This window comes from Etheostoma cragini, chromosome 16, assembly GCF_013103735.1.
Source record: "Etheostoma cragini isolate CJK2018 chromosome 16, CSU_Ecrag_1.0, whole genome shotgun sequence".
Lineage (NCBI taxonomy): Eukaryota > Metazoa > Chordata > Actinopteri > Perciformes > Percidae > Etheostoma > Etheostoma cragini.
This window is the reverse complement of record NC_048422.1, coordinates 2,399,306-2,424,332: the sequence shown is the minus strand read 5'-3', so window position 1 is coordinate 2,424,332 and position 25,027 is coordinate 2,399,306. Positions and strand designations below refer to the sequence as shown.

The following is a 25,027-nucleotide window of genomic DNA, read 5'->3' as shown; positions in this document are numbered from 1 at the left end:
TGATCGGGGGAGAAGGGCTTAAGTTAGGGTAGTGACCAATAACCCAATGGTACCTCTGACAGAGCTCCAGGGTTCCTCTGTGAAGAGAGGACAAACTTCCAGAAGGACGACCATCACTGCAGCACTCCACCAATCAGGCCTGTATGGTAAAGAGGACAGACGGAAGCCGCTCCCTAGTAAAAGACAGATGGCAGCCCACCTGAAGTCTGCCAAAAGGCACCTGAAAGACTCTCAGACCATGAGAAACCAAATTCTCTGGTCTGATGGACAAAGATCGGACTCTTTGGTGTGAATGCCGAGCGTTATGTTTGGAGGACCCCAGGCACCGCTTATCACCTGGCCAATACCAATACCTTTCAGCAGTAGAAACTGGGAGACTAGTCAGGATTGAGGGAAAGATGAATGCAGCCATGTACAGAGACATCCTGGAAGAAAACCTACTCCAGGGTGCTCTTGACCTTAGACTGGGACAACTGTTCATCTTTCCACAGGACAACAACCCTAAGCACACAGCCTAGATATGGAAGCAGTGGCTTCAGGACATCTCTGTGAATGTCCTAGAGCGGCCCAGCCAGAGTCCAGACCTGAATCCCATTGAACATCTCTGGAGGGATCTGAACACGGCTGTACACCGACACTCCCCATCCAACCTGATGGAGCTCGAGAGATTCTTGTAAAGAGGAATGGGCCAAATTGACCAAAGTAGGGCTGCACGATTATGGCCAAAATGATAATCACGATTATTTTGATCAATGTTGTGATCACAATTCATTATCACGATGATTTTTTGTACCAAAACAAATTATATTTTAAATAGATAGCGAAGGATTTAAAAAAACAATTATCTTTGAGAAAGCTCCTTCAGTTGTTGTCAACACCAACTGATTTAAAGAGCTAGGGAGAGAGTGGGAGTGCTACTCACAGAGAGACTGCTGACTCATTATGAATGTTGCGTTTACAGGTAAACTGGTAAACCTTGAGACCTCCATATAACCGTCTGCTACCTGTTGAGTTTTCCTCCCGTTACTCTGTCCTCTGTGACTGTCTACATCTAGAAACTAATCTGCGCGATGTAGGGAACACCTCTGACTGGCACATGATCAGACAGTGGTTTACGGAGCGTTCTATGAAATGACGCATTTAAAACAAATCCCTCGATCGCGCCAATTTGATCGTGGGAAGTCAAATTTGGGCTTGCGATAAAAATTTGATTAATTTTTCAGCCCTAGGCCAAAGATAGGTGTCCCAAGCTTGTTGCTAAATATTCCAAAAGACTCAAGGCTGTTATTGCTGCCAAAGGTGCCACAACAAAGTATGGAGCAAAGGCTGTGAATACTTTTTGCAAGCATAAAATCATATCGTTATGAGGTATTGTGTGTACAATTTTGAGAAAGAACGTATATTTAATCCATTTTGGAATAAGGCTGTAACATAACAAAATGTGGAAAAAGTAAAGCGCTGTGAATACTTTCCGTATGTACAGTAAAGTGTCTTATCTAAGAGGTTAGCTGAGTCTTTGGCTACGTTTAGCAGAACGCTCTCCGAAGGGACGCGTAATAGGAACCCCCTCTCTCCAAAATGACCTGTGATCGCCAATGTCTCCTGTCACAAAAGCCTAAAAAATAGATCCAAGGAGGGAATACAGAAGCCTTGTTTTTCTTTCTCAGACCACTTCAATTACAACATGCTGAAAGATAAGGATTTTTTTTATTGTCCAAGGACACAAAAAATAAACTTTCTACCCCAGCTTTAAATGGCTGTAACTCAGTGGCCATGATGTTTTGTCATTGAACCACTATCCTGTCCCCTAATATAATAAAAATGAAACTAACATCAACAGACTATGATAGAAAAACGTAACTTGAAAAAGTATTTTGGGAAAAAAGTGACCACATATATTTAAAGAGATTGTCTTTACAGGAGCGTTGGAGCTAGAAACTCTGAAATAAACTACAAATCCATACTGGGCTTGCAGTATTTTGTCCGCTCCCCTCCTTAATTTCCCTTTTGAAGCCTCCTACTAACCTCAGTGGTCTGAGTAGGCTGCGCCTCCTCTCAGGTTTCAGTGTCGATACTCAGGTATGCTCTCTTTTGTCCCGCTCCGTGAATCCTCCCCCCCCCCCTCCCCCCCGGCCTTCTCTTTTTTGTTGCCATAGTAACGCCCTGGCACAAAACCAATAGACCCAATCCTGTTTTTTGAGATGGGCAAACCTCGCTGCCCTGCTGCTGCTGACATCTGAGAGCCTGGTTTCTGTGAGACCAGGAAGTGTTGAGACCTCAGGAGGAAATCGCATCAATTGAATGAGGTTTTTGGTTTTGAGGCTCATTGGATATCTCTGGCAGTGTTGCCAAAATGTCTTCATTTATTTCAATACTTGTTAACAGTAACAAGTCATTTTTCTTCTTTTCCCCCCCATTATAGTTCCTCATCTTCTCTTGCCCCATTACATGTCCTCATCTTTTTTAGTTCATTAAAGGTTGCATTTTACTGTTTTTAGCAGTGGCTCTGAGATAGAAAGAATCCAACTCTTACTACATAAAAACTTTATGACTCAAGGTGTTTTTTTTTTTTAGTAAGTCATTTTTGATTCTGGGTTTATTTTGGTTTGACTTAGCAACTATGATGCCACGTTCTGTCCCCTACTATTTACCTGTCTTCCATGCATCTGTTTGCCAGACAGAAAGACACAACATGATTTTTTTTACAGCAACAAATTCTTCCAATCTGCTGGCCTAACATAAGCCTGTTGATCATCGCATTATTTTTTATAAATCTTTTGACATTTTAGTCACTTTTATGGACATTTGTCTTTTTTGACATTTTTTTTTCAATTCTTTTTTTCTCCAAATGCTATAAAATTGACAGAAAACACCCAAATTCAATGAAAGTAGTAAACTGATTAATGATTTACCTTGAGGAACGTTGTTGGGAACCATCTACGTTACTTTTTTGGACATTTGTTTGAAAGAAACCCAAATTTCAGACATAGAAACTGTTTGAAAAAGGGTTCAATTAGACCCGAAGACAACAGGAGGGTTAACAAAAGTTCAGAACGGGAATACAGATTGGGGATTGGGGGTTGGCTCATCACACTCAAACTCTATTTACAGAATCGGGAAAACTAGACAAATTTAGCCGAGTTAAAATTGCCATTGATCAACATCACATCATATCTCAGACTCATTTGACTGAAAGGATTTCTGGACAATCTATCTTTTGTCTCTTCCTTGAATCTTGATAACCAGCCAACATCGGAGCTCATGTGTTTGTTGTTGCAACATAAATCCAATGCTGGCCATCCATCCATGCCCTGTGTTATTTGTAGAGACAGGAAACTTGCAGAAACTAAAGGGGATTAATGGAATCACCCACAGCTTCTCCATCTGGGGCTGCATAGAGCCGTTGAGGAGGGTATGGCGTGTCGTAGGATGTAAACAGAAATGTCAAAGTGACCCCAAACTCCCAGTAGTTGCTCTTGTACAGAGTCTTCTCTCTACCTTGCCCTGACATATCGAGCCAATCCGATGTATGCGTTGACTGATATAACATTTAATTCATGGACAGGATTGAGGCATTGTTTTCAAGCCAGGTCCCTGTAATAAAAAAAATGTCTGTCTGTGTTTCACAATCAAGGAAACCTTTTTATCTTTTAATAGCGTGCATGCATTCAGCGATGGCGTGTACAAAGAGTGTGTAGATGAAAGCAGGCGTGACGCAGGGCTTTAGACGAGGTTGTGTGTTCCTTTGGTGCGGCATGTTGTTTGACGGGATGTTGGTGACAAAACACATACCGTATATCTTCAGATGAAGACAGCGTCCTTTAGGTCATCTTGACTCAAACTGGCTCCTGACAACTAGTGGTCATCTTTAATTGTGGACAAAATCTTCCTCTGGGAAGGAAATTAATCTTTATTTGGTTCCTTTTTTTTTAATACAAAACCTGTCATGTAAAGAAAATTGCATTCTGGCTCAAGAACGGTCAACGAGACCAAAATCTAACGAGTAAAGAACGATGTTGTAATACTTTGAGAGTTTAGCTGTCCTCTTGTTTTAGCTCCTCCTCATTCTTTACCCCCCCTCATCTTTAACAGACTTTGTTTTCCTTCCCCCGTCTCACACAGTCTTCATGTGCAGACCTGTGTAACCAGCCAAAGCTCATTCAGTCAAACACAGTTTCTTTAAATGAGCAGTTACAGGAATGTTCGCCGGGCTGGATTCCTTATTGTTCTGCTCACCTTTTGATTTGAACGTTGGGAAACACTGACTGCACGGCTCAGTAACAGCAGAGGTGGTTAGTTTTTTTCTGACCAAAGGTGAAATTGGGTAAAATGTTTGCCAACCATCACCTTTCTGACACATATCTGGAGTTTGACATTTACATCTATGTTTGAGATTGAGTCTCAACACTTAAGAACTAACCTAAAAGGGTTTGTAGCTTTGCGTGCCAGATCTCTTATGTACTTAAATCCTCGGCCTGATTGGTTGTAGTCTCGTCCACTTATTCTTTGGTCAGATATTTGCTAGTTTCTGCTTTTTGGTAAGACACAATTATAACAGCTATTTGGGTTCATTTCTTGCATAATGAAAAAGGATTTTGTGGATTGTGCATTGCTTTTGTTTTGGTCTAAAAATAGCATTGTGTTGCTGCACTGGTATGTGAGTCCAAATGACATCCGCCCTTCTTACATATTCTCCAGTGCAGGATCTTAATCAAACATATCTGTAATGTGACGTGTTCCTAAAACTGATTAGGGGATGCTCACTGTGAATTTCAGCTTGCGGCGGTTTCTGGCCGTGCTGTCAGTCATGATTAGGCATTCAAATGTGTTGGCATGTGATTATATCAAATGCAAAATCTGGCAGATTGGGGATACAACAGATCCCCAAACCTCGCAGGGAAACACGTTAAACATGAAATGAGATTATAGGAAAAGAAAGGATTCTTATGTGCGCAGTAGAGGAAACTCAGCACGATTTATGGAAAAAATAATCACCATTGTTTTGGTCAGTATTGAAATCCCGATTATTTAACACGATTTCTCATTAACATTTGGATATAATGGATAGAGTCTTTGGATCAGAGTCAAATCTGTTTTACTACTGTGAGGCAGTTCAGCTTTCACAGATATCACACGTAACTTTACAGCTAATGAACATTTCCAGATACATAACACAATATTGCATCACACATCATATAATCATCCACTATGACCACTACTAGCCTACTGTCATTACTCAACATTGTGACAAAAGATGATAAATAATGAATTTACAAGCTACCGAAGGAAAAATCCAGCACATAGATGGAACCTAAGAATAACGTTACGTGACTCATGTTTACTCATTTTACATACAGTTTAACAATAAAACTAAATACTGAGGGAACAATACCATGTTTTTTTTTGTCTCTTATAGGATTGGACTTATCCTTTTACACACACCTTGTTTAAAAGGTCATGTTTTCTAAAAGATTGTGTGATGACTTTGTCATCAAAGCTCTTGACAGTCTGCCATTAGAGGTTCATCCTGCTCTTCCAGTTAGTTATTGTGGTTTCTGCATCACACATGTAGCACGTTTTAACTATGTTTGGGTCAGTCCTTTAATCTGGAGCAGGGGCCAAGTGCATACAACATTCACATTTGTATTTTTCCGTTTATAAATACCAGTTTACGTGTGTAAAATGTCAAACGCATCATTTACATATCTGGCCCCAGGTTTCCTGTTCACACGGACATCTCTGGTGTCAGGTTACTGCTAAGAACATACAGTAAATTAGCTGAATAAAGCGCTTGTAAATACAAGGAACTGTCTCGGAGTAGAAAGGGACAATGACCAGGAAGGTGTGGCCATATTCCTCAAAGTTGCACTGCACTCGTTATTTCTATATTTGTTTAAGGAGTATTGATGACACACCATATCAAGATGGAGGTTAAGTTTTTATGCCTATGAATTTCCTGTAATTTTAAATGTTACAACCTTCTTGAGGCTAACTTGATTTTAACTGATCCATCATTTCCTCATTGATGCACCTATGACTTAATTTCTAACAGCTGACTCATTCCTCATCCTTCTTTCCTGATTCATTGCATCCGCATATCTTGTTCCGTCTGGGCCGTTTTTGTTTTAAAGTGCAAAGTCATATTGTGACATTTTTGAACATGTTGGCCTTGTCGATGTAAAGAATGTCACTGATGTCATAGCGTTTTTTTTTTTTACTTCGGTCTTTCTCACACTTTACGTTAATTTGTCCATATGTCTGCTGACCATAAAAACATGGTTGCACTGTTTGTTTCTTCAGTCCTGGATTTTGGGTATGCCAACTGATACCATAAAACCTCAAGGCCTTAGTTTGCTTCAAATGAAGTAGGTTTTACAAGGTGTCGTTCGACGTTGTTAGAAGGTGAGGGCAGAGTCCGAAAGCCTGCTGTCATTGTATCCTCATGGTCGCGACCCATTTCCTCACTTATCTTTTTTCCAACAACACTGTGTGTTTCTCAGTAGAAAAAAAGACTAGGGCCATCATTTCTGAAACGTGCATACGATCTCAATCAGGAAGAGGTTGGGTGCACGCCGATTCCTACGCAAAGCAAGGCTTTTATCAATTTGAATGTGTGCGTGGGCTCCGATAAAATCTCACATCTGGTCTGACATCATGTACACAAGTTTTTGAGTCAGTGTGGACTTGCGGTGCAGCATGTAACGGGAGGAGAAGAAGTTGTCATCTGTTGATCTGGCTCTTTTAGGAGACAATAAGTCGTTTAAGTGTCGTTAATGGCCACAAGGGAGCGATTTCTTTCTGCCATTGACCGACATATTTCAGGTTGTTTTTCCAGCCACTCTGCTGTCAGGAGACAGGGTCGGGGTGGTGGTCCAGCACAGGGGGGCGGAGGACACGGTCTCCCTCACAGCTTACAGTTGCCTGGCTCTGTGTTATGAAAAATACATGAGTAAAATGAAAGACTATTAAACCTACTTAATACAGTATAGGTACACCTACATGTAGGCCTAAGATATTGCAATATAAGCCTGTGTATTACTATTAGGACTATAGCATACATATGTCAAGGATGTATAAATTAAATAAAATTCAGCTGGAGTCCGGTTTACTACGGCAACACTGTTGACCGCATCAGTGATCTCTTTCCAATCTGCATTCTTCCTACAGCCTAATACAAGTGTTCAGGCTGCCAAATAGTACACACATTACTGCAAATGAACCTGAGGTGACAGGGATTCAATCCCCATCTCTGAAAATAGCCGCTTCTTAGCCGGATTACGTCTAACCATGTCGTAAATGGAAGGGGTTGAGGCCTCAAAACCAAGAATATATTGGGGCGTGATAATTAAATGACCATAGTTTCCAGCCGCTGCATCTATCACTGTACGACCATGATTCTGATTGGTGTGAAACGAACGTTTTCATGAATCACACGTGAAACCTTCACGTAAGATGATTTCTGCGCTCATATCTGTTATGCTAACTAAATTGGGTTGATAAACTAGAAGTACTAGAAGTCCTAGAAGTCTAAATCCATGCTACTGGCTCTGTGAGGCTATACATGGGCACAGTGAGTCTTTGAGCTAAATGCTAAGTAGCATGTTAACATGCTGATGTTTAGCACCATGTTCACCATCTTAGTTTAGCGTGTTAGCATGCTAACATGTGCTAAGTGACACTTAATACAAAGTAGAGCTGACGTCATTACCATTGCAAGTATTAAGGATTTAGTCCAAAATGGAAACATTGAAACGTTGACGTGATAAAATTCCTCAATTTTTACTGTAAACCACAAGTGGCGGGACTGATGGAAAGGTCAGGAGATCTCCAGAGTCATTATGATGCACCCTCTGGGAATTGTGAATGATTGTATCGGATTTTGTGCCAATCAATTGTTGTTGATATTTCAGTCTTGACCAACTGACAGACAAGTATTACCCCTTGAGCCACTGGTAAAATGGCTGAAGTGGGTGTGGTGGGTTGTTTTGGAAAGTTAAAAAACTTTGTTGGATACAGCCCTTCTTCTACCTCTTTATGTGATTGCTTAAAAAATCAGAATACATTTTGTGTTACATTTATTGCTCTCTTCTTTGTCACAGATCCCTGAGTTGACAAGATGAGTCGGCGGAGGGCAGACTCCGATGGTTCCCTGGGGCCTGACGATGAGGTTATGCCATACAGTGATGATGAGACAGATGATGAATTGGCTGAAAGCTCTGAAGGGGAACCAGAGCCACCAGGAGCCGGAGTCCTGCATCCCCCAGCAGATGCTAGACCCAGCGGTGAGTAACTAAAGACACCGATCACTTCATTTCATTTTGAGGGAGATGACTACAGTGATGAAGCATTCAGCTGTCAGTAGGTTTACATGCATAGCAGTGACCGGGTTAAGACCCCGGTTAAATGAATAACTGGGTAATGCCAGTTCTCCCGGTATACATTAGCCGGGAAAAATGAGAGGAGAAATTCTGGTACAGTACGGTGCGCTCTGTCAACACACAACTGGCATTTTTTTTTTTTTATATTTTCATTTACACACTCTTGTCACAGTGTAGGAACGCACTGTGAACTCGCCAGATGACTGATAACGAGAAATCTATTTGATTACTCTTCCCATCTTAATAACTACTATTACTGCCAAAAAATGTTGCGTGTTACTATAATTGAAGCTGTTTTTTTCACATGACCAACTAGATCTCTGAGCCGAGAGGCAAAGACTTATTTTACTGTCCTTCCTTGGTAAAGCGCATACATGCTGACGATTGGCTGAGGTTAAGTAGAATTTTATGGGGAACCAATCAGAGGTGGAGTTGGGCGGTTGTTGGTCGGACCATAGACTGTACATATGAGTTGGACACACAACAAACCACACAACGAGAGACAGGTACGGCGAGCCCAAATGACGGGCAATAAATATCAAAAGTTCCAAAACATCTATTGTGTTGTTTGTATGGATCCACTATATGAATATAATATCTACATACATGGCATTTGATTGGAGGCTAGTCTCACTTTGTCCCGCAGCAACATTAAAATACTTTAGATTTGCGTACATTGTTTCTGTTGATAATGTGTTGTATCAACCTTTATGTTGTCGTCCCATTAACCGTGACCTTCCAGGTCAAAATTGAAAATGAACATTTTTTGGTGCTTTTCTGATGTTTTTGTTGCTTTTCAGATCTATTTGTCAATTTTTCCATGCTTTAGGTGCTTTTTAAAATAAACCTGAGCTGGTTTAACAAAAGGTTTTACACTTATTCTTGGAATTCATGGTCAACAAACCTCATTTATATCAAATTATATATCAGTTTTTAGTTAAAAAGGCAGAAATTTTAATAATTTTGACTAGTACTTAAGATCAGAGGATGTTGAGTAGATCACAGATGGGTATATTTCAAAGTTTAGTCCGGATACTGTTTTGAAACCATTAGTAAAAAAAAGAATTCAAATGCTATAAGATTAAATAAAACATGCAAAAAATTCACTGAAGGTAATCATTAATTTTACCTGAAGAATGTTGTATGGAATTATCCATGTTGCTTTTGGCCAATTTAGTTTAAAGAAATCCATATTTCTGATATATAACACTTCCTCCTATAATAACCAGATTAGTTATAAATAATTGAACACACAGATGTATTTTAAGTTCTGTTAAAGAGGGGGGGGTCATGTTGAATTTTATATCATAATATGCTGTATTTAAGCTAACTGGGAGAAAACAGGTAGTTAAAATTAAAAAAAAGTAAAAATTCAATATTGAGAACCCCCAAATAGCCAAAATGACTTAAACTATAATCAGGCTCCTTCGATTGAAGGATAAAATATTCCACTATTTGGGGTCACCCTTACTTATATGTATGTAAATGAAGTAACCAATTTTTTCATGTTTTCTTTTTCAGAGATGGCGTGGAAGGTGAAAGCCAATGACCGACCTTATCACCACCTGCCAGAATTTCAGAAAAAGGTCTTCCTGTGCATCAAGAAGAGCAGATACTCTGTAAGTCATAACCCAATTACATGGACTGAAGGGGTCTTTATCCTCCTTTGTTGTTGGTCCTGGTAGACCCTGATCCCGAGCACACTGGACAAAGGGTTTTAAACAATCTATTCATCAGGTTGACAATTATTTGAATCCTCCAACCGTCATTGATTTCAGAATCAGAAATACTATACTAAATTCTGTGAAATTCTGTTACAGTTGTATATACGTACATATCAGAGTAGAAATGTAAAAATGTTCTTCCTTTAAAGCCATCATTAGTTTCAGGAAGTTTTCATCACAATCAACTAGGGATGTCACAATGTCAAAAATCTAGTAGTCTTTACCAATACTACCAAAAGTACACCGGATTCAATACCAAAGTCGATATACCACAGTCCATAAAAAAATACTAATTGGCTACTTCAACAGTAATTCCTTTATTTTAACATTACAAAAAGTGGTCAAAAGTTTAACATCATAAAAAACACATAAGCCAAAAGACTTTAACTCCTCTGAGAGTCTCCTCAGTGTAGAACTGAGGAAAAATGACTTTAAACTTATTTTGTTAGGATATTGAAAATATGGCAATAATTATTTTTTTTATTAAGATATTTATCTACATGAAAATATTAAACTCAAACTTGACCTTTGACCCTTATTTAAAAATGCTCTGCGTTTGTATGATTGGGATGATAAGGGGTCATGCAAAGGCAAAACGCATAAACTTCCATTTATCACTCACTTTGTTTCTGATCATCAAATCAGGTCATGATGTTTATGATGGCATCAACATAAAATCTAGTCAGCATGCCACAAATATGCTTAGGATATTATAAATGTAAAATATTGAGAAGTAATAAAAAAATGAGAAGTAATCAATTTGTGTTTGATGGTCACAAAGGTGCTTTTTAACTCTCACATCAACTACTGTATTATACAGGTATTACCCTATTAAATATTGTATAGAATTGTAATTAAACAATACTATTTCTCATCCTGTTTTATAGTATAACTGGTATTCCTAATATTTTGGTCAGTGAGTGTATATACGATAATATTTTCAACAATGTCAATCCAAAGAAATTGCTGTGGGCCTAATACTACACCATTGTGCAATTTTACATAATGTAAACCTAGTCCTGGGCCAGGGGCCATCAGTCACCAGAATACAACCAGCTTCATCATCATCAAGAATGAAGATTCAAACATAAAGATAGCACATGCATATTAAGTAGCCATCGCTGTTCAGAATCCCCATTTTCCAAAATGTAACACTTGTATCCAAACGAATTGTGCTTGAAACTGCAGGGCGGCATAGGCCCACCGAAATCTAATAATCTGGCTCAATTGAATATGACGGCCATCCAATTTTAATGACCTCATATGCATTGTCAAAATCACTTAGATATTGAGCCACTGCAGTGAAATTTTTTAAGATAACAGGAGCTTTTATTAACATCCCAACACACTACCTGAATGCCTTTTTCTATTTTCCGGTTTGTCTCTCCACAACGCTGTCTTCTGGTAAAAGACACGTTGTGAGATCAATAAGTCATAAATGATCTGTCTGTATATCTATGGATTAGCTAACCTGTAATACCATAACTCCAGCGAGGCAAAGAGTAACTTTGTTTTGATGGGCAGAAAACCAAGGCAGAGTACCGCAACTTAATTTTGAGCATTCTGAAGCGCCGTGAAACAGAGACAAAGAACCGTAACTGAAGTTACGGCACTCTGCCTCGGCTTCTCTACGGCTTTTGAAGTTACGGCAAAGACAACACACAATGTTCTCTCCAAAACAATACGTTTGTCCACATGATAAAGCAGATCTTTAATGTTCCAAAAATGACAATTTTTGACCAAAATTGAGTTACAGTCTTCTGGCTTTGCACGGCAAAATAGTGGCGTGTAGCTTTCAAATAATAACTAAAATGAAACTATTTAAAAATGGATAAATGTAAAAATCACAACATTACAAGAAAGACCAACTTTTGCCATTGGACTCTCCTGGTGGACTTCCTCCTCCCAGCTGATACTGGCACAAGAAGAGGGAGGGAGAGAGAGAGAGATATTTAGTTGACTAGTAAGACAGGGCAGGCTGCACTCTTAAACACTCACACTCTGTCTCTGACATGGTGGCAGGCCGAAAAGATTTATTAAAACCATTAACATTTTAATAAGTGTTTTTTTTTTAGCAGCGGCGGCAGGTCTGTCTGAAGTTCCTCAAATTTTATGAGAAACTACAGGGGACTTAAAATCTCCAGCAGGTCTACAAAATAAATTTGACAAGAAATTCATTATAAAGAAACCAAAACCCAAATGACTACATCTATAGACTATTCCAATTTCTATTATATAACAGTTAGTGAGGGCTATAATAGGACTGTATTTTAAACTTCACTGTAGCTGATTCTGGTTTCTAACTTGGCCCCAACTTGATGCTTTATTGAGATCAAGCAACAGTACAAACATGGGCGTTGGTAGCTTTGGTACAGTTGTGTGTGTGTGTGTGTGTGTGTGTGTGTGTGTGTGGTTCTGCAAAGAAAATGGTAACATTGCAAAAGGCTACCATACACAATGCAAAGGAATCATTTATATGTAGCAAATAATAAAAGTACACCCACTATTGATTACATTATCTTAATGCAGTGTAACTACTACATAAGGCCCCTAAAATCCAAACGTGAGCAAGGGCGTTCAGCAATCGCTATTATTGAATCAACAGCCAGCTGCAAATTAGCTAGCAGGTGCAGAACGCAAACAACAACGATCTAAATTTATTTTGAACTAAACTACGTGTACAATGGACATTAGTAAGCATCAACTGACCTACATACTACATGGCTATCATAGGTCTTGAACACTATTTGATCTGATTCCAACAAGGGAGCCTGCTGAAAGGTCATGTTTGATATGCTAAGAGCCGTTTATGCTTTTTTGATGCTATAATGTTTTACTGTACTGTTTTAATTTTAATATGTAGATGAAATGTAAGATAAGGGGGAAGCATGTGAGTCAATGGGTGTTGTACTTGATTTATTGGAGAGCTTTCAATCCCTCAAGAGATGATGGCTTTACTTGGTTTCTGCACATTTTCACGTTACCACTCAACTCTTTTGTTAACTTCCCTACACATGAAAAACAAATAAATAGTTTGTACCTTTTCCTGTAATTTAAAGCTCTAGCTGATTGGTTAATATTTCAGTTAAGCAATACTCCAAAGAAAATGGACCAACTTTCACATCAAAACCTCTGCACTGCAAACATTCTGACTTTCAAAGAGGATAAATTGTTGGACAATAGTAAATTAATTTCATTGATTTGTTTGTAAACCCTGAATCATTTATGATTACTCCTGTGGTTTTACTATTGCATTTACATAAAATTGGAGGATTCATAAGAAACAACCTCATAAAAGAGTGCTTGAAGTCTTATTAGCATGGGTCGAAATGTTGGATCCTAATTATTTCCCATAATACATCTCAGTAAGCTTTTCATTACCCTCCCCGTTAGCTCCCATGTCTTTCAAACTCCAAAACTCAGTTCAACCCTTGTGTTAACTTCCTGTCAAAATTGAAAATCAACCCTTTTGTTGATGCTTTTTATCAATGTTTTTCTTACGTTTTTGTTCTTTTTTTCAACACTTTGGAGGCGTTTTTTAATGTTTTGAACTCTACGTAACACTAACTTATAGGAAATTATACCTATGGTTTGAGTTAGAAACGCAGAAAGTAGGAATTATTTTGACAAAAATTAAAAGTAATGTGTGTTGATGGATAATCACAGACTGGAAAATGTCAACTTTTACTTAACACTTTCTCAAAACCACTTTAATTTTTTTTACAATACGCCCCAAAATGAATGAAAGTAGAGATTTGTACTTACCAAAGAGCATTGGGTGGAATCAATCATGTTATTTTGGAGAGTTAAAAAGAACAGTGATATAGGAAAACGGGTTTTTTTTGCAGAAGCTCCTCCTGAGCCATAACCTGATGCTCCAAATGACTTGTTAGACAGAAACATGATATATCTTGAGAAGCTATCATTGGAAACTGTTTGTAAAAGTGCAGGCACAAAAGAAAAAACTGTCAGGTGATTGGATGAATCATTGAGAGCTGTCACATCCGCCATTGTTGCAAACAGTCGGACACAAATGCATTGCTTGAAGCCTGACACGATGGATTTTTGAACATTTCACCCGCAATTTTGGCCCGATCTCATGGTATGGCGAGAATCCTTTTGCCAGCTGATGTGTAAAATTGGTAGACTTCCCCTTTAAGGGGCCTATCTTCTGTAGTTAAACAGCACAGGACAAAATACCAACTGCTTCTGTGCTAATCAGTGACTGTTATGTGTTTCTCCTGTGCAGGGAAACGCCATCACGACGTACAAGTACAACGTTCTCACCTTCCTCCCCCTGAACCTGTACGAGCAGTTTAAGAGAGTTGCCAACCTCTATTTCCTGGCTCTGCTAATCTTACAGGTACATCAAAAAAATCCTACAGGATGATCCACCTGTCTTCTGACTTACATTGTTACAAGGAACAAGTGGCATCACATGTGTGTTTTTTTTGTCAGATCATTCCAGACATTTCTACTCTGCCCTGGTACACCACGTTGATTCCTCTAGTCGTGGTGCTTGGAGTCACTGCCATCAAAGACCTGGTGGACGATCTGGTAAGACTTCTCCCCTTTGGAAAGGAAGAAACCTTCTTCATCCACATACAAAGTAATACAAAGTGGAAAAAGTACAAATCCAAAATATAAACAATATGTACAATGCCAGATCAGGTATGGATCGGGGAACGGCATGCATCACAAATTATAATGTAAAAGGTTAGCTTAGGTTAATGTCTTCTTTTTCCATTGTGTCCCATGAGTCTGTTAGACAAAGATAAGAGATAACCAGAAGTGGATTATGCAGTGTGTTTGTTTTTTATTGTTAGTAGATTTCTTTCTGAGATTTTTCTAAGTAATCCTTGATTTTTTATTTTTTTTTATAATTTTTTTGGGAGAAACTACTCCAAGCTCAGGTTTTAGCTACTTTTGAGATAACAGCCACTGGAATTTAAGTTATTTCAGTCAGATAAAATTTAGCTTTTTTTAATCAAAAGTATGTACATTATTATTAAGTATTAAAGTATAGTATTATCCAGTTTACTCTGACCTTTTTTTTACCAGGCGCGGCACAGGATGGACAAGGAGATCAACAACAGGAAGTGTGAGGTCCTGCTTGATGGCAGGTCAGCAAAAATTCATGTTACTTTTGCTTTAAGTTATTAAACAAGATATTCACATCTTTTAAAACTGACACCTTTTGTGAGAAATGTCAGTAGCTCGAGTCTTAGGTTGCCAACTTATGATACTCAAGATATTGATACACCACTAAGATTTATCATAACATCCTATAGAAGTGCAATCTTATTAGTTTTGATAAATTCATTATTTCAAACCTCACACTTTCTCAAAATAGCTACACCCATTTTCTAGGCCTGGATGCCAGCCGAATTTAGCCCCACCCACCACATCTGAGGTCGGGAAGGTCGGTCTGCACTTGATCCGTTGTGGGGCGGGCTTTATACAATGATGGACAGATGATCAATAGTTATGTAATCAACTAGGTCACCAAAGAGCTCTTGGGTTGAATTTGGAGAATTGAGGTGTGTAGATTCTGCCATTGCGTCATTATGTTATAGAAGATATTGACAGAGCATCAATTTTAAAATCTTCAACCGGACCGTCTAAGCTCAACTCAAACCAGCTGAAGATGTTACTGCGATTCAGCTGTTCAAGTCTGCCCAAAAGCACGGTAACATTATATGGTTGGGCGAGCTAGAGTGTGACTGAAGTGAGAGAGAGAGCGAGCGCTTAGCGGAGTTAGAAGAAAATCATGAGTCAGAGAAATAAAATGGGATCTCTGATTCATCATGAAAAATATGTCCAGCTACAAAAAAAGTCTAAAAGTTGGAAGTTAGGACAGAATTGCAAAGAGGTTGCTCTGGAAACGATGCGTCGTCTCGTTTTGTCCATAGACTGTGGGTCTCGTCTCATTGGTGTTGAGTTGAGTTCCGCTGCTCTGATTGGTTGTAGGTCTATCCAGGTGAGTGCAGAGGCATTTTCTTTCCTGGTTTGGTTGGAACACGACCCATAATCCCAGCCCAATGGAGCAGTATCAGACCCATATTCTGACTAGAATCTAATTATGACGATGTCAGGCTACCCATTTTCAGCACTCATATTTAGACTATCGCTATACTGCTACTAACACTCAAAGTATATCAGAGTTGGGCAATATATCAATATTGTGATACGAGACCAGATATCGTCTTAGATTTTGGCTATTGTGATAGGGCATAAGTGTTTGTCTCTTCCTGGTTTTAAAGGCTGCATTACAGTAAAGTGATGTCATTTTCTGAACTTACCAGACTGTTGTAACTGTTCTATTATTCGCCTTTATGCCACTTAGTCATTCTATACACATTACTGATGATTATTTATCAAAAATATAGTAAATATTTTTTGAAAGCATCAATAGTCAACTCTACAATGTTGTTGCGGTATCAATATTGAGGCATTTGGTCAAAAATATCGTGATATTTGATTCTTTTGCATGAACTGCATCCTCAGTTATAGGCGCAACCCTCTGGAATTCCCTACCTGCCAGTTGAAAGCAGATTAACCCTTGAACAGGTTTTCCATCTGTCTGTTTGACTGGTTCTTGTGTGTTGTCTGGATGGTTGCGTTTGTTTTTTGTTAGGACTTCCTTGTCCTTGTAAATCATTAAAAAGTGATGAGAACATAATCTGTGATTGATCTCTGCCACAGGTTTCAAGAGACAAAGTGGAGGAACATGCAAGTTGGAGATGTTGTTCGAATGAAGAAGAACGACTTTATTCCAGTAAGAGGATTTAGCCTTTTTGCCATAGTTCTTTTTAATGAACTGGGATAAATAAGTTAAAACGGATTTGTTGCATTTTTATTAAACTGCAAAAAAATGTGTGATTTCCAACATTTGATGTCAGTAAGACACATTCTAAGAGGCATCATCTATGTAGAACCGCAGAGAATGTAACAAATTCAGAGCACATACAAACTAAAAAAATATAGGACCTAAAATGGAACCCTGTGGCACTCACCAAGTAATGTGATGAGACAAAGAGATGAAATCACATATTTTGAACAAGATGATTGCAAAATATAGATTACTGAAGTAAACTGAAAAAATTACTTTTTAGATATATTCCTTTGCAAAAGAAAGAATGTCTGAATCATAATATTGTCCATTAGTTCAAAATGTAGCAGGTTTACAAATGATTAAAAAACTAAACTAAATATAAAAAATATATAGGACCCAAAATTGAACCCTGTGACACTCACCAAGTAACGTGATGAGACAAAGAGATGAAATCCCATATATTTGAACAAAAAGCTCAATTTTAAAAGGTAAATTTTGACACAGTCAAGCAAAGATTCATTAAACCGTTTCTGTAAATGTTTTTTGATGGTTGAAATCAGCTGATTTTACAACAATGCTCTCTATGATTTGAGACAGGGATGGCCAAAGAGGTGGTTATCAGCCAGCACACTTAAAAAAACACAGGGCAGAAATACACCAGAATTTGTATGTGCAGATTTGAGTGGTAAACCCATCTGAATGCTTGATGAGTTCTACATTGTTAATGTGTATCTTTACTCTCTTCAGGCGGACATCCTACTGTTATCCAGCTCCAACCCAAACAGCCTGTGCTATGTAGAAACAGCTGAGCTTGACGGGTAGGTTAACCAAAATAAGATATTTTTATCTTTTATCATAATTCTGTGTTATGACCATTTTAGTTTTGATCTGCAATATATAGGTTGCTACATTCAAATATGAATAATGAAATATATTATGTGTGGAGTGACTGCTGGAGCAGTGTTCTTTGCTCTAAGTTTTTGTTTGATCTGTAGTTTTTTCAAGTCAACACATTACTCACCTATAAGGGGAGAGTAAATGTGTAAAGAACGTTTGCCCGGCTCGCCCATTTGGCCAGTGTATGCATATATTCTGTGATTAAGTGGGAAACGCCTTTAAATCAACAGACCCGCAAGGACTATTTTACAGTAAATGTTCTGTTGCCTTCTGTGTTTTTCTGAAGTGTGTTGTATGCAACTTGCATCAGAGAATGAATTATAAATTATTTTTATAATTATTTTTTATTCTTTCCATTTTAATTGAAATATAAGGAACTTAAATTTGTTAAGTTGTGGTTCTGCTGTCCTCTGGGCTTGGTTTTCAGTCCTTTTTTTGAAGTTTTAGTCTATTTCCTCCGCAGAGAGACCAACCTGAAGTTTAAGCTGGGACTCAGAGTGACTGATGAGAGACTGCAGGGTGAGCGTCAGCTGGCTGAGTTCAATGGTAAGCATGAACCTAAAGCACTACTAATCACGCAGAGCAGAACAGAATGAATATATCAAATGAAAACCTATATATTATTGTAAAAATATAAAAAAAATTCAATTGTAATTTAAAAAACTTCTTTGTACATTTTCATCTGCACCAAAATTAAAAATAGAGTGCCAATGAGTAACTAATAATATTAATAATAATAATAATAAGTTGTTTGCATACTGCAATGTGTACAATATTTTCTTCAATATTTTTTATCACAACATTGGTGTTTCAGTTTTCAGTTGAGGTTTGGTAGTTTTTATTTTGTACTTTTCAAATAAGAAAGAAGTATTGTCCATAACATTGTTTAGAAGTTAAACTTAGTTAAATTTAAGATTACCCCGTTTTACAATTATTTCCACTGTGAAATTAAATAAGTAGGAAAAAGCTAAAAATGTGACTAAAGTTTTGAGGTACAAACCAGTGTAGCTGTAGGAGAACTGAAGGCACTGGGGCAGATGGAAGAGGGTACTTAAGGGAACTTTAACACTAGTCTCGCTTTGCCAGACCCTCCCCCAAACACACTGGACTAGAGTCCACATAGCATTCTGGGATGGGAGTAAAACCTGCTCGGGTTTATTGGAATTTGTTTAAACCAAACGGCTTTTCCGCGGTGCCGCTGCAAAAATAAGCTCGGAAGGAACTTATTTGGGGGGGGACAACGGAGCCATCCTGGAAGTAGAACGTCATGGATGACGTTGTTGTTTGATTTTGATGAGTGAAAGTGTGTCTATGTATTTACTGGACCAAAAGGGTTATGGGGTAGGTTGGTTTAGGGGTTAGGGGGTGGTTAGGGTTAGGGTCTCTGTCTATTTGAATCCGTGCTCCTGCCACTTGCCAGAACACTTTTGTAAAGAGATTTTCAATCTTAAGGAGTATTTTTACCCTGGTTAACCCTTGTGTTGTCTTCCCGTCAAAATTAAAAATCAACAATTTTGTTGATGCTTTTCATCAGTGTTTTTAACTTTTTCTTACGTTTTTGTCTCTTTTTTTCAATGTTTGTGCATGTTTTTTTTTGACGTTTTCAACACTGCGTAAGACTAACTTATTAACTTTAGTTTACAGTTATTTTGGGAATTTATGACCAATAAACCTAATTTATAGGAAATTATACCTTTTCAGAAATTGGGAATTATTACGACTAAAATATAAAGGAATGGAAGTTGATGGATAATCACAGAGTGGAATATGTCAACTTTTACTCAATACTATTTAAAAACCACTTCAATTTGTTTTTCAAATGCTATGAAATTGAATAGGACACTCCAAAATTAATGAAATTAGAGATTTGTATTTGCCAAAGAGCGTTGTGTGGAATCAATCATGGCAATGGGTCAACAGGTTAAATAAAGGTTTGAATGAAAGAGGATATAGACTACTTTAAAACTGATGTCATCTTTGGTCCAAAGCAACATATCTCAATAGTTACTGACGGACTGTCATAGGAGTTAGTGAGCTAATTCATGCTGCCCATGATACAACACGTCTGATTTACAGTAAAATGAAAGCCATTCTCGTGTCCTATGGTTTTTCCCTTAGCTCTAATCGAGTGCGAGGAGCCAAACAACCGCCTGGACAAGTTTGTTGGAACGATGCTGTATGAGGGGAAGCGTTACCCTCTGGACCTGGACAACATGCTGCTCCGCGGCTGCACGATCAGAAACACCGAGGTGTCTCACGGCCTGGTCATCTTCGCAGGTGAGAACTCTCGACATGCACAGCTCAAATTAATTTTTTGATTGCAAAGTAATCACTTTAACCAACTTTAACACAGTTATTTCCCATGACCAAGACTTTTTCAAAGCTATATTAAAGTTGGTCTTTACATATAATATAAAAAGAAGGTTTTTTCTTGCACTAGGTGACACCTGATCTGTATGAAAGAACACTCCACATTAGAGCTTAAACAATTAGTCATTTTAATTTAGGATCAACAGAAAATGAATGGGCAACAATTTTGATAATTGATTGAGTTGTGTTTTCTTTGTCTGGCATGATATAATATTAAATATATCTCTGGGTTTTTAGAGGTCTTATGTGGCATTTTTCATTATATTTTGGACGATTGAGAAATTTAAAATAATTGGAAGTTGCAACCCTAATCAACATAAATTTTTCATAATCAAATCAAATTTGACCGTGATTGTAAAAAAGTTACAAATATTATTGATGATTGATAGCTAACAATGAATGGCATTCACCATTTTGATATATGTTGTCGTAGGAGCCGATACCAAAATCATGAAGAACGGCGGGAAGACGAGATTCAAGAGGACCAAAATTGACGAGCTGATGAACTACATGGTTTACTCGGTAAGTCTGAGACACGTTCGTAACTTTACGCTATCAGAATACATTTTTATTATTGCTGCTCAGATTTATGCAGAGTAAATCAAGTTTCTTCCCGAGTCGATTTAGCAAAAGGCACCGTGGCTTTTCCCGGTGCTTGGTTTATCCACGACTGTGACTGGTTTAAAGACATGACAATGAACCAGATCACGTTGTTCACCCATCCCAGATTACTGTGTGGTAGGGCTGTAACGATAAGCAATATGAAACCAAAATCGCGACATTCAGATCCACAAACCTATGTCACAGAGTGAAAAAGCACAATTGCAACACACCCGCAACACACAACTCCCGGAGTTATCCTTTCCGTCCAGATCAAATGCTACCACATCTTTAATTTACTGCTAGTATTAGTCCTTTTGGTGCCTTTTTACAGTTTTGTCTGATAAATTTAGCTAGCTAACTGTAAAGATGGCTAAAAGGGAAGGGGGGGGCACCGGTGACGCTAAAGGTTTTTATGGTTGTACGTATAATCGACAGCATACCCCCGCAGACCCCTCTAAGTCTACGCCGGACCCTACAGCGTAGCCTGACGTGCACCTCTTGGAAAACTCTAACTACACGTCGCAGCGACGCACGCCGCTCAGCCGTGGCTAGGTAGCGTTGCATTTCCTCCGACTCATTTCCCTGTTCTCTTTCCCCACAAACGACATGATATGAATGAGAGTTAACTTTTCCTGCTACAGATTTGACCTTGGTCAGAAAACTCAGGGGAGACACTTTGTCAATGACTCTAGAGTAGGTACTCGCTCCAAAGCTAATCAATTAGCTTTGAAGACAGGGGTGTGCTAGCTAGCTTGCTAAATTAACAATAGATTAGTTGTCTATCTATACCAGAGGTGCCCAAATTCATTCATAACTAGGGCCAAAAATGTATCTGGATGAAAGGCCACGGGCCAAAACGTAAACGTTGATTTTAGGGGGAAATTAATTATTTTTTTATAGAAAATTAACATAACGCAGCTCTTTAATCTGCATGTATCACCCGTATTACACAACATTTACAGTTATTTATCACTTGCAATAGTGAGCCCTGTCATTTTTTAAAAGTCTTTCAACATTAGGGCTCCGGCCTACTTAGTAAATGTTCTTCTATCAGTGTGCCACTGCCTCGATCGCTCCATCTCGACTGGCGGACTCAACACCAGTGACATTAGCACGGCTCCCAGCGCATGAGGGGGAGTGGGAGCGAGAAGAAATACCATAATCTTTGTAAATTTTCGTAGATTAAATTTTCTTGCATAATTTAAGAGGGAAGTTTACCAGCACTGTGCTTCACATTGCTGTAAAACTCAGATTACGTACTGATTTACTGCACAAAATGAAGTTTCGTTGTCCTTGCAGTAAGGATTTTACAGCACCTTCAAAACAAGAGGAGAATAAGCATGAGCATTTCAAAAGCCATCGAGGGCCAAAACAAAGGGGGAACGGGCCAAACTTGGCCTGCGGGCCCCAAATTGGGCACCCTTGTTCTATACAGTTAACATTACTGATGAACTTGTGGTAGTCCAAAGTTGTGAACAATATCAATATCGTAATCTTATGTTACCCACCAAGAATTAGCAAATGTGTTATAGTAGTATTATAGACCTAGCATTAGCTACTTGTCAATCAGCACCTTTACAGTAGGCACCAAAGAACTTTTCCTATTCGGCCCCTCTAATCGTTGGAAGTGGAATTGTCCATTACTGTGAGCATTACCATTATTCTTATTTTCTCATTTGAGCTAGTTAATGAACCACAGAAACATTTTGGGAATATTATTTTAAGGTACAAAAGAATCTTTGGTCTTTGTTCACTTGATATTGAAATCCATCAATCTATCAGGTCTCTGTTGTATCATTCTTGCAAAGTGACATGTAATCAATGACAAAATGATACCGTGTTGCAGAAAAAAGTTGAATTACGTTTACTGAGTATAACTTCCCAATTGTGATTTCCATTGAATCCGAGTACTGTTAATTCCTCTTCTGCCAATTTTCCCATCTCTTGTCACGTGACCGATTGTTTCCATGATCACCATCCAAAATTCTGATACCATGGAACCAGCACTGGATTAGTGAAAAGTGGCAGACTGAGCCTATAGAATATGTTTATTGAACTTGGATATAAAATGTGTTTAAAATAAAAAAAGTGAAATTAATAATCACTGTGTTGTTTTATTTAACAGAATCACATTATGTTCTATCCTGTCTAATATTTCCTATATTTCAAAGAAGATTGTCTATAGTGTATTGTGTACCTGGTCTAAGTGTGTTTCTGTTCCCCCCCTGTAGATCTTCGTGCTGCTGATCCTGGTGGCGGCAGGTCTGGCCATCGGTCACACCTATTGGTACGAGGATATCGGCTCTAGTGCCTGGTATCTGTTCGATGGCAAAAACCAGAGCTCGTCCTACAGAGGCTTCCTCAGCTTCTGGGGATACATCATCGTCCTCAACACCATGGTGCCCATTTCTCTATATGTCAGGTCAGTAAAACCATACCCACATACTTAGTAGTGGTGGATATCACCAGACGCCCCTAGATATTATCACTCTACTTTTGTCACAATACAATATTATTGCAAAATTCTACAATTTATTGCAATTCATTACTTTCTTCCAACTTCAAATTCTGCCTAAAAGGAAAACCCCAGCTGACTTCCCTAGGAAAAAAAAACTCAACTGCACCAGCTAGTTAGTACACTGAAAAATCTATTGATTTTATCATTTATTCTAGTACCGAAAAGATAAATTCTCATGTGCAATTTATACAACAAAATATGAATACTTTGCACCCGTGTATCAATACAGTTATTCCAAGGAGAATATCGCGATACTATGTTGCATTGATTTCTTTCTTTTGCAACCCTCGTGGTCCGAAATATAAGCAATTACATTTTTCCTGGAAATACTTCTGAAAAAGTGGTGTCGTCTTATATTTGGGGTCTGGACTTTTTTATGTTAATACATCAACAACAACAGATGTTGCCACCAACAAGAAAGAAGTAAAACGCGTGTTGCCCTCCTAAATAAAGCCAGTCACCGGCCCTCACAGCTAGCTAGGGCCAGGGCCTGAGATATACGTTGGTCTCGTCAGTTGGACACAAAAAGTCTTAGAGGCTGGATGTAGAGAATAAGAGACGTCTTCAGCCAATAGTAAAGTCAGCTGGTAAAGTTAGCTATAAACTGTAAAAATGAAATGATCCCTAATCCATCTTATTTTAATGTTAAAAACATTGACAGCCTCAATGAGCGCCCTAAAGCACGGTAAAGTTATATGGTCAAGCGAGATAGAGAGAGACTGAAGAGAGAGAGGACGCGCCCAGTGGGGTTGGAACAAAGCAGGCAATCAGCGAAATAAGACTCATTCATCACTGGAAGTAACTGTAGCAAACATCTCACTATCACTAATGTTATCCACATTCTTATTTAGATGCAATAAATGAGATATCTAGCTACAAAAGAGGAGACCGGAGAGTGTGTGATTAGTATTATGTGACTGAAAAACAGAAGAATGGGACACCCATTAACGCAGTAGTCATTCAGCTTAAGGCCTCGGAAATATTTACCGTTACTTCAAATGTGACAATTTTGAAGTCGTTCTTTTAATGAGAGTTGTCTTATATTCGGATCAATGCAGTATTTAGGTTAATGGGATGTGTAGTGTCAAGGATACTGGGTTTGTGTCTTATGCCCAAAGGTTTGTGTAAAAGTGAGAACTATCTGCTGAATATCTTTCTGCGAGTAAACCGCGCTGTTACTAAATGCTGGCCCTCCTATAACTGGCCTTTCAATAGACGCTTCATGGAAAAGATGACTTATACTACAGAATTCTACTTTGACTACACAATTGAATAAAAACATTTTTATTACAAAATTACAAAAGTAGGGATGTCCCGATCAGCTTTTTTGACTCCCGTTCTATTAAATATAGAATATCTGCCAATAATGAGATCCCGATCCAATACTTGTATTTGCTCAGATAATAGAGCTGCACACCATTTTCTTTTTATTTAAAACAATAACTAAGTAAACAAAGTATCTAAAATATGTCTTGAGCTTAATACATTTAACTTAGAGCAGCAAATTAGTCTTTTCTCTCAACACTAAAATAGTCCTCTTTATGGGATACTTCCCAGCAATCCCCCAACCAAAGACTTACCAGTTTCCCTACTGGACAGCAAAAACTGACAGTCCTTAGTGAAAGTCATTCTAAAATAAAATGAAACTTAGTGACACATCTTGCGCTTAGTAGTCAATCTTTGATTTTCTACTTGTGTTTTT

General features: G+C 38.3%; 1 protein-coding gene across 1 annotated transcript in view; it reads left to right on the top strand.

Annotated features, from left to right (window-relative positions):
- Positions 1–25,027, top strand: part of atp8b1 (ATPase phospholipid transporting 8B1) — a 50,419-nt gene that overhangs the window by 7,684 nt on the left and 17,708 nt on the right. Inside the window, exons 2-12 of the mRNA XM_034895854.1 lie at positions 8,100–8,282; positions 9,900–9,997; positions 14,352–14,465; positions 14,561–14,659; positions 15,164–15,225; positions 16,808–16,880; positions 17,685–17,755; positions 18,298–18,380; positions 19,953–20,111; positions 20,638–20,726; positions 23,039–23,229. Of these exons, the coding sequence (XP_034751745.1) occupies positions 8,117–8,282; positions 9,900–9,997; positions 14,352–14,465; positions 14,561–14,659; positions 15,164–15,225; positions 16,808–16,880; positions 17,685–17,755; positions 18,298–18,380; positions 19,953–20,111; positions 20,638–20,726; positions 23,039–23,229 (1,205 nt within the window). The 5' untranslated portion in view covers positions 8,100–8,116. The remainder of the gene's footprint in view (positions 1–8,099; positions 8,283–9,899; positions 9,998–14,351; positions 14,466–14,560; positions 14,660–15,163; positions 15,226–16,807; positions 16,881–17,684; positions 17,756–18,297; positions 18,381–19,952; positions 20,112–20,637; positions 20,727–23,038; positions 23,230–25,027) is intronic.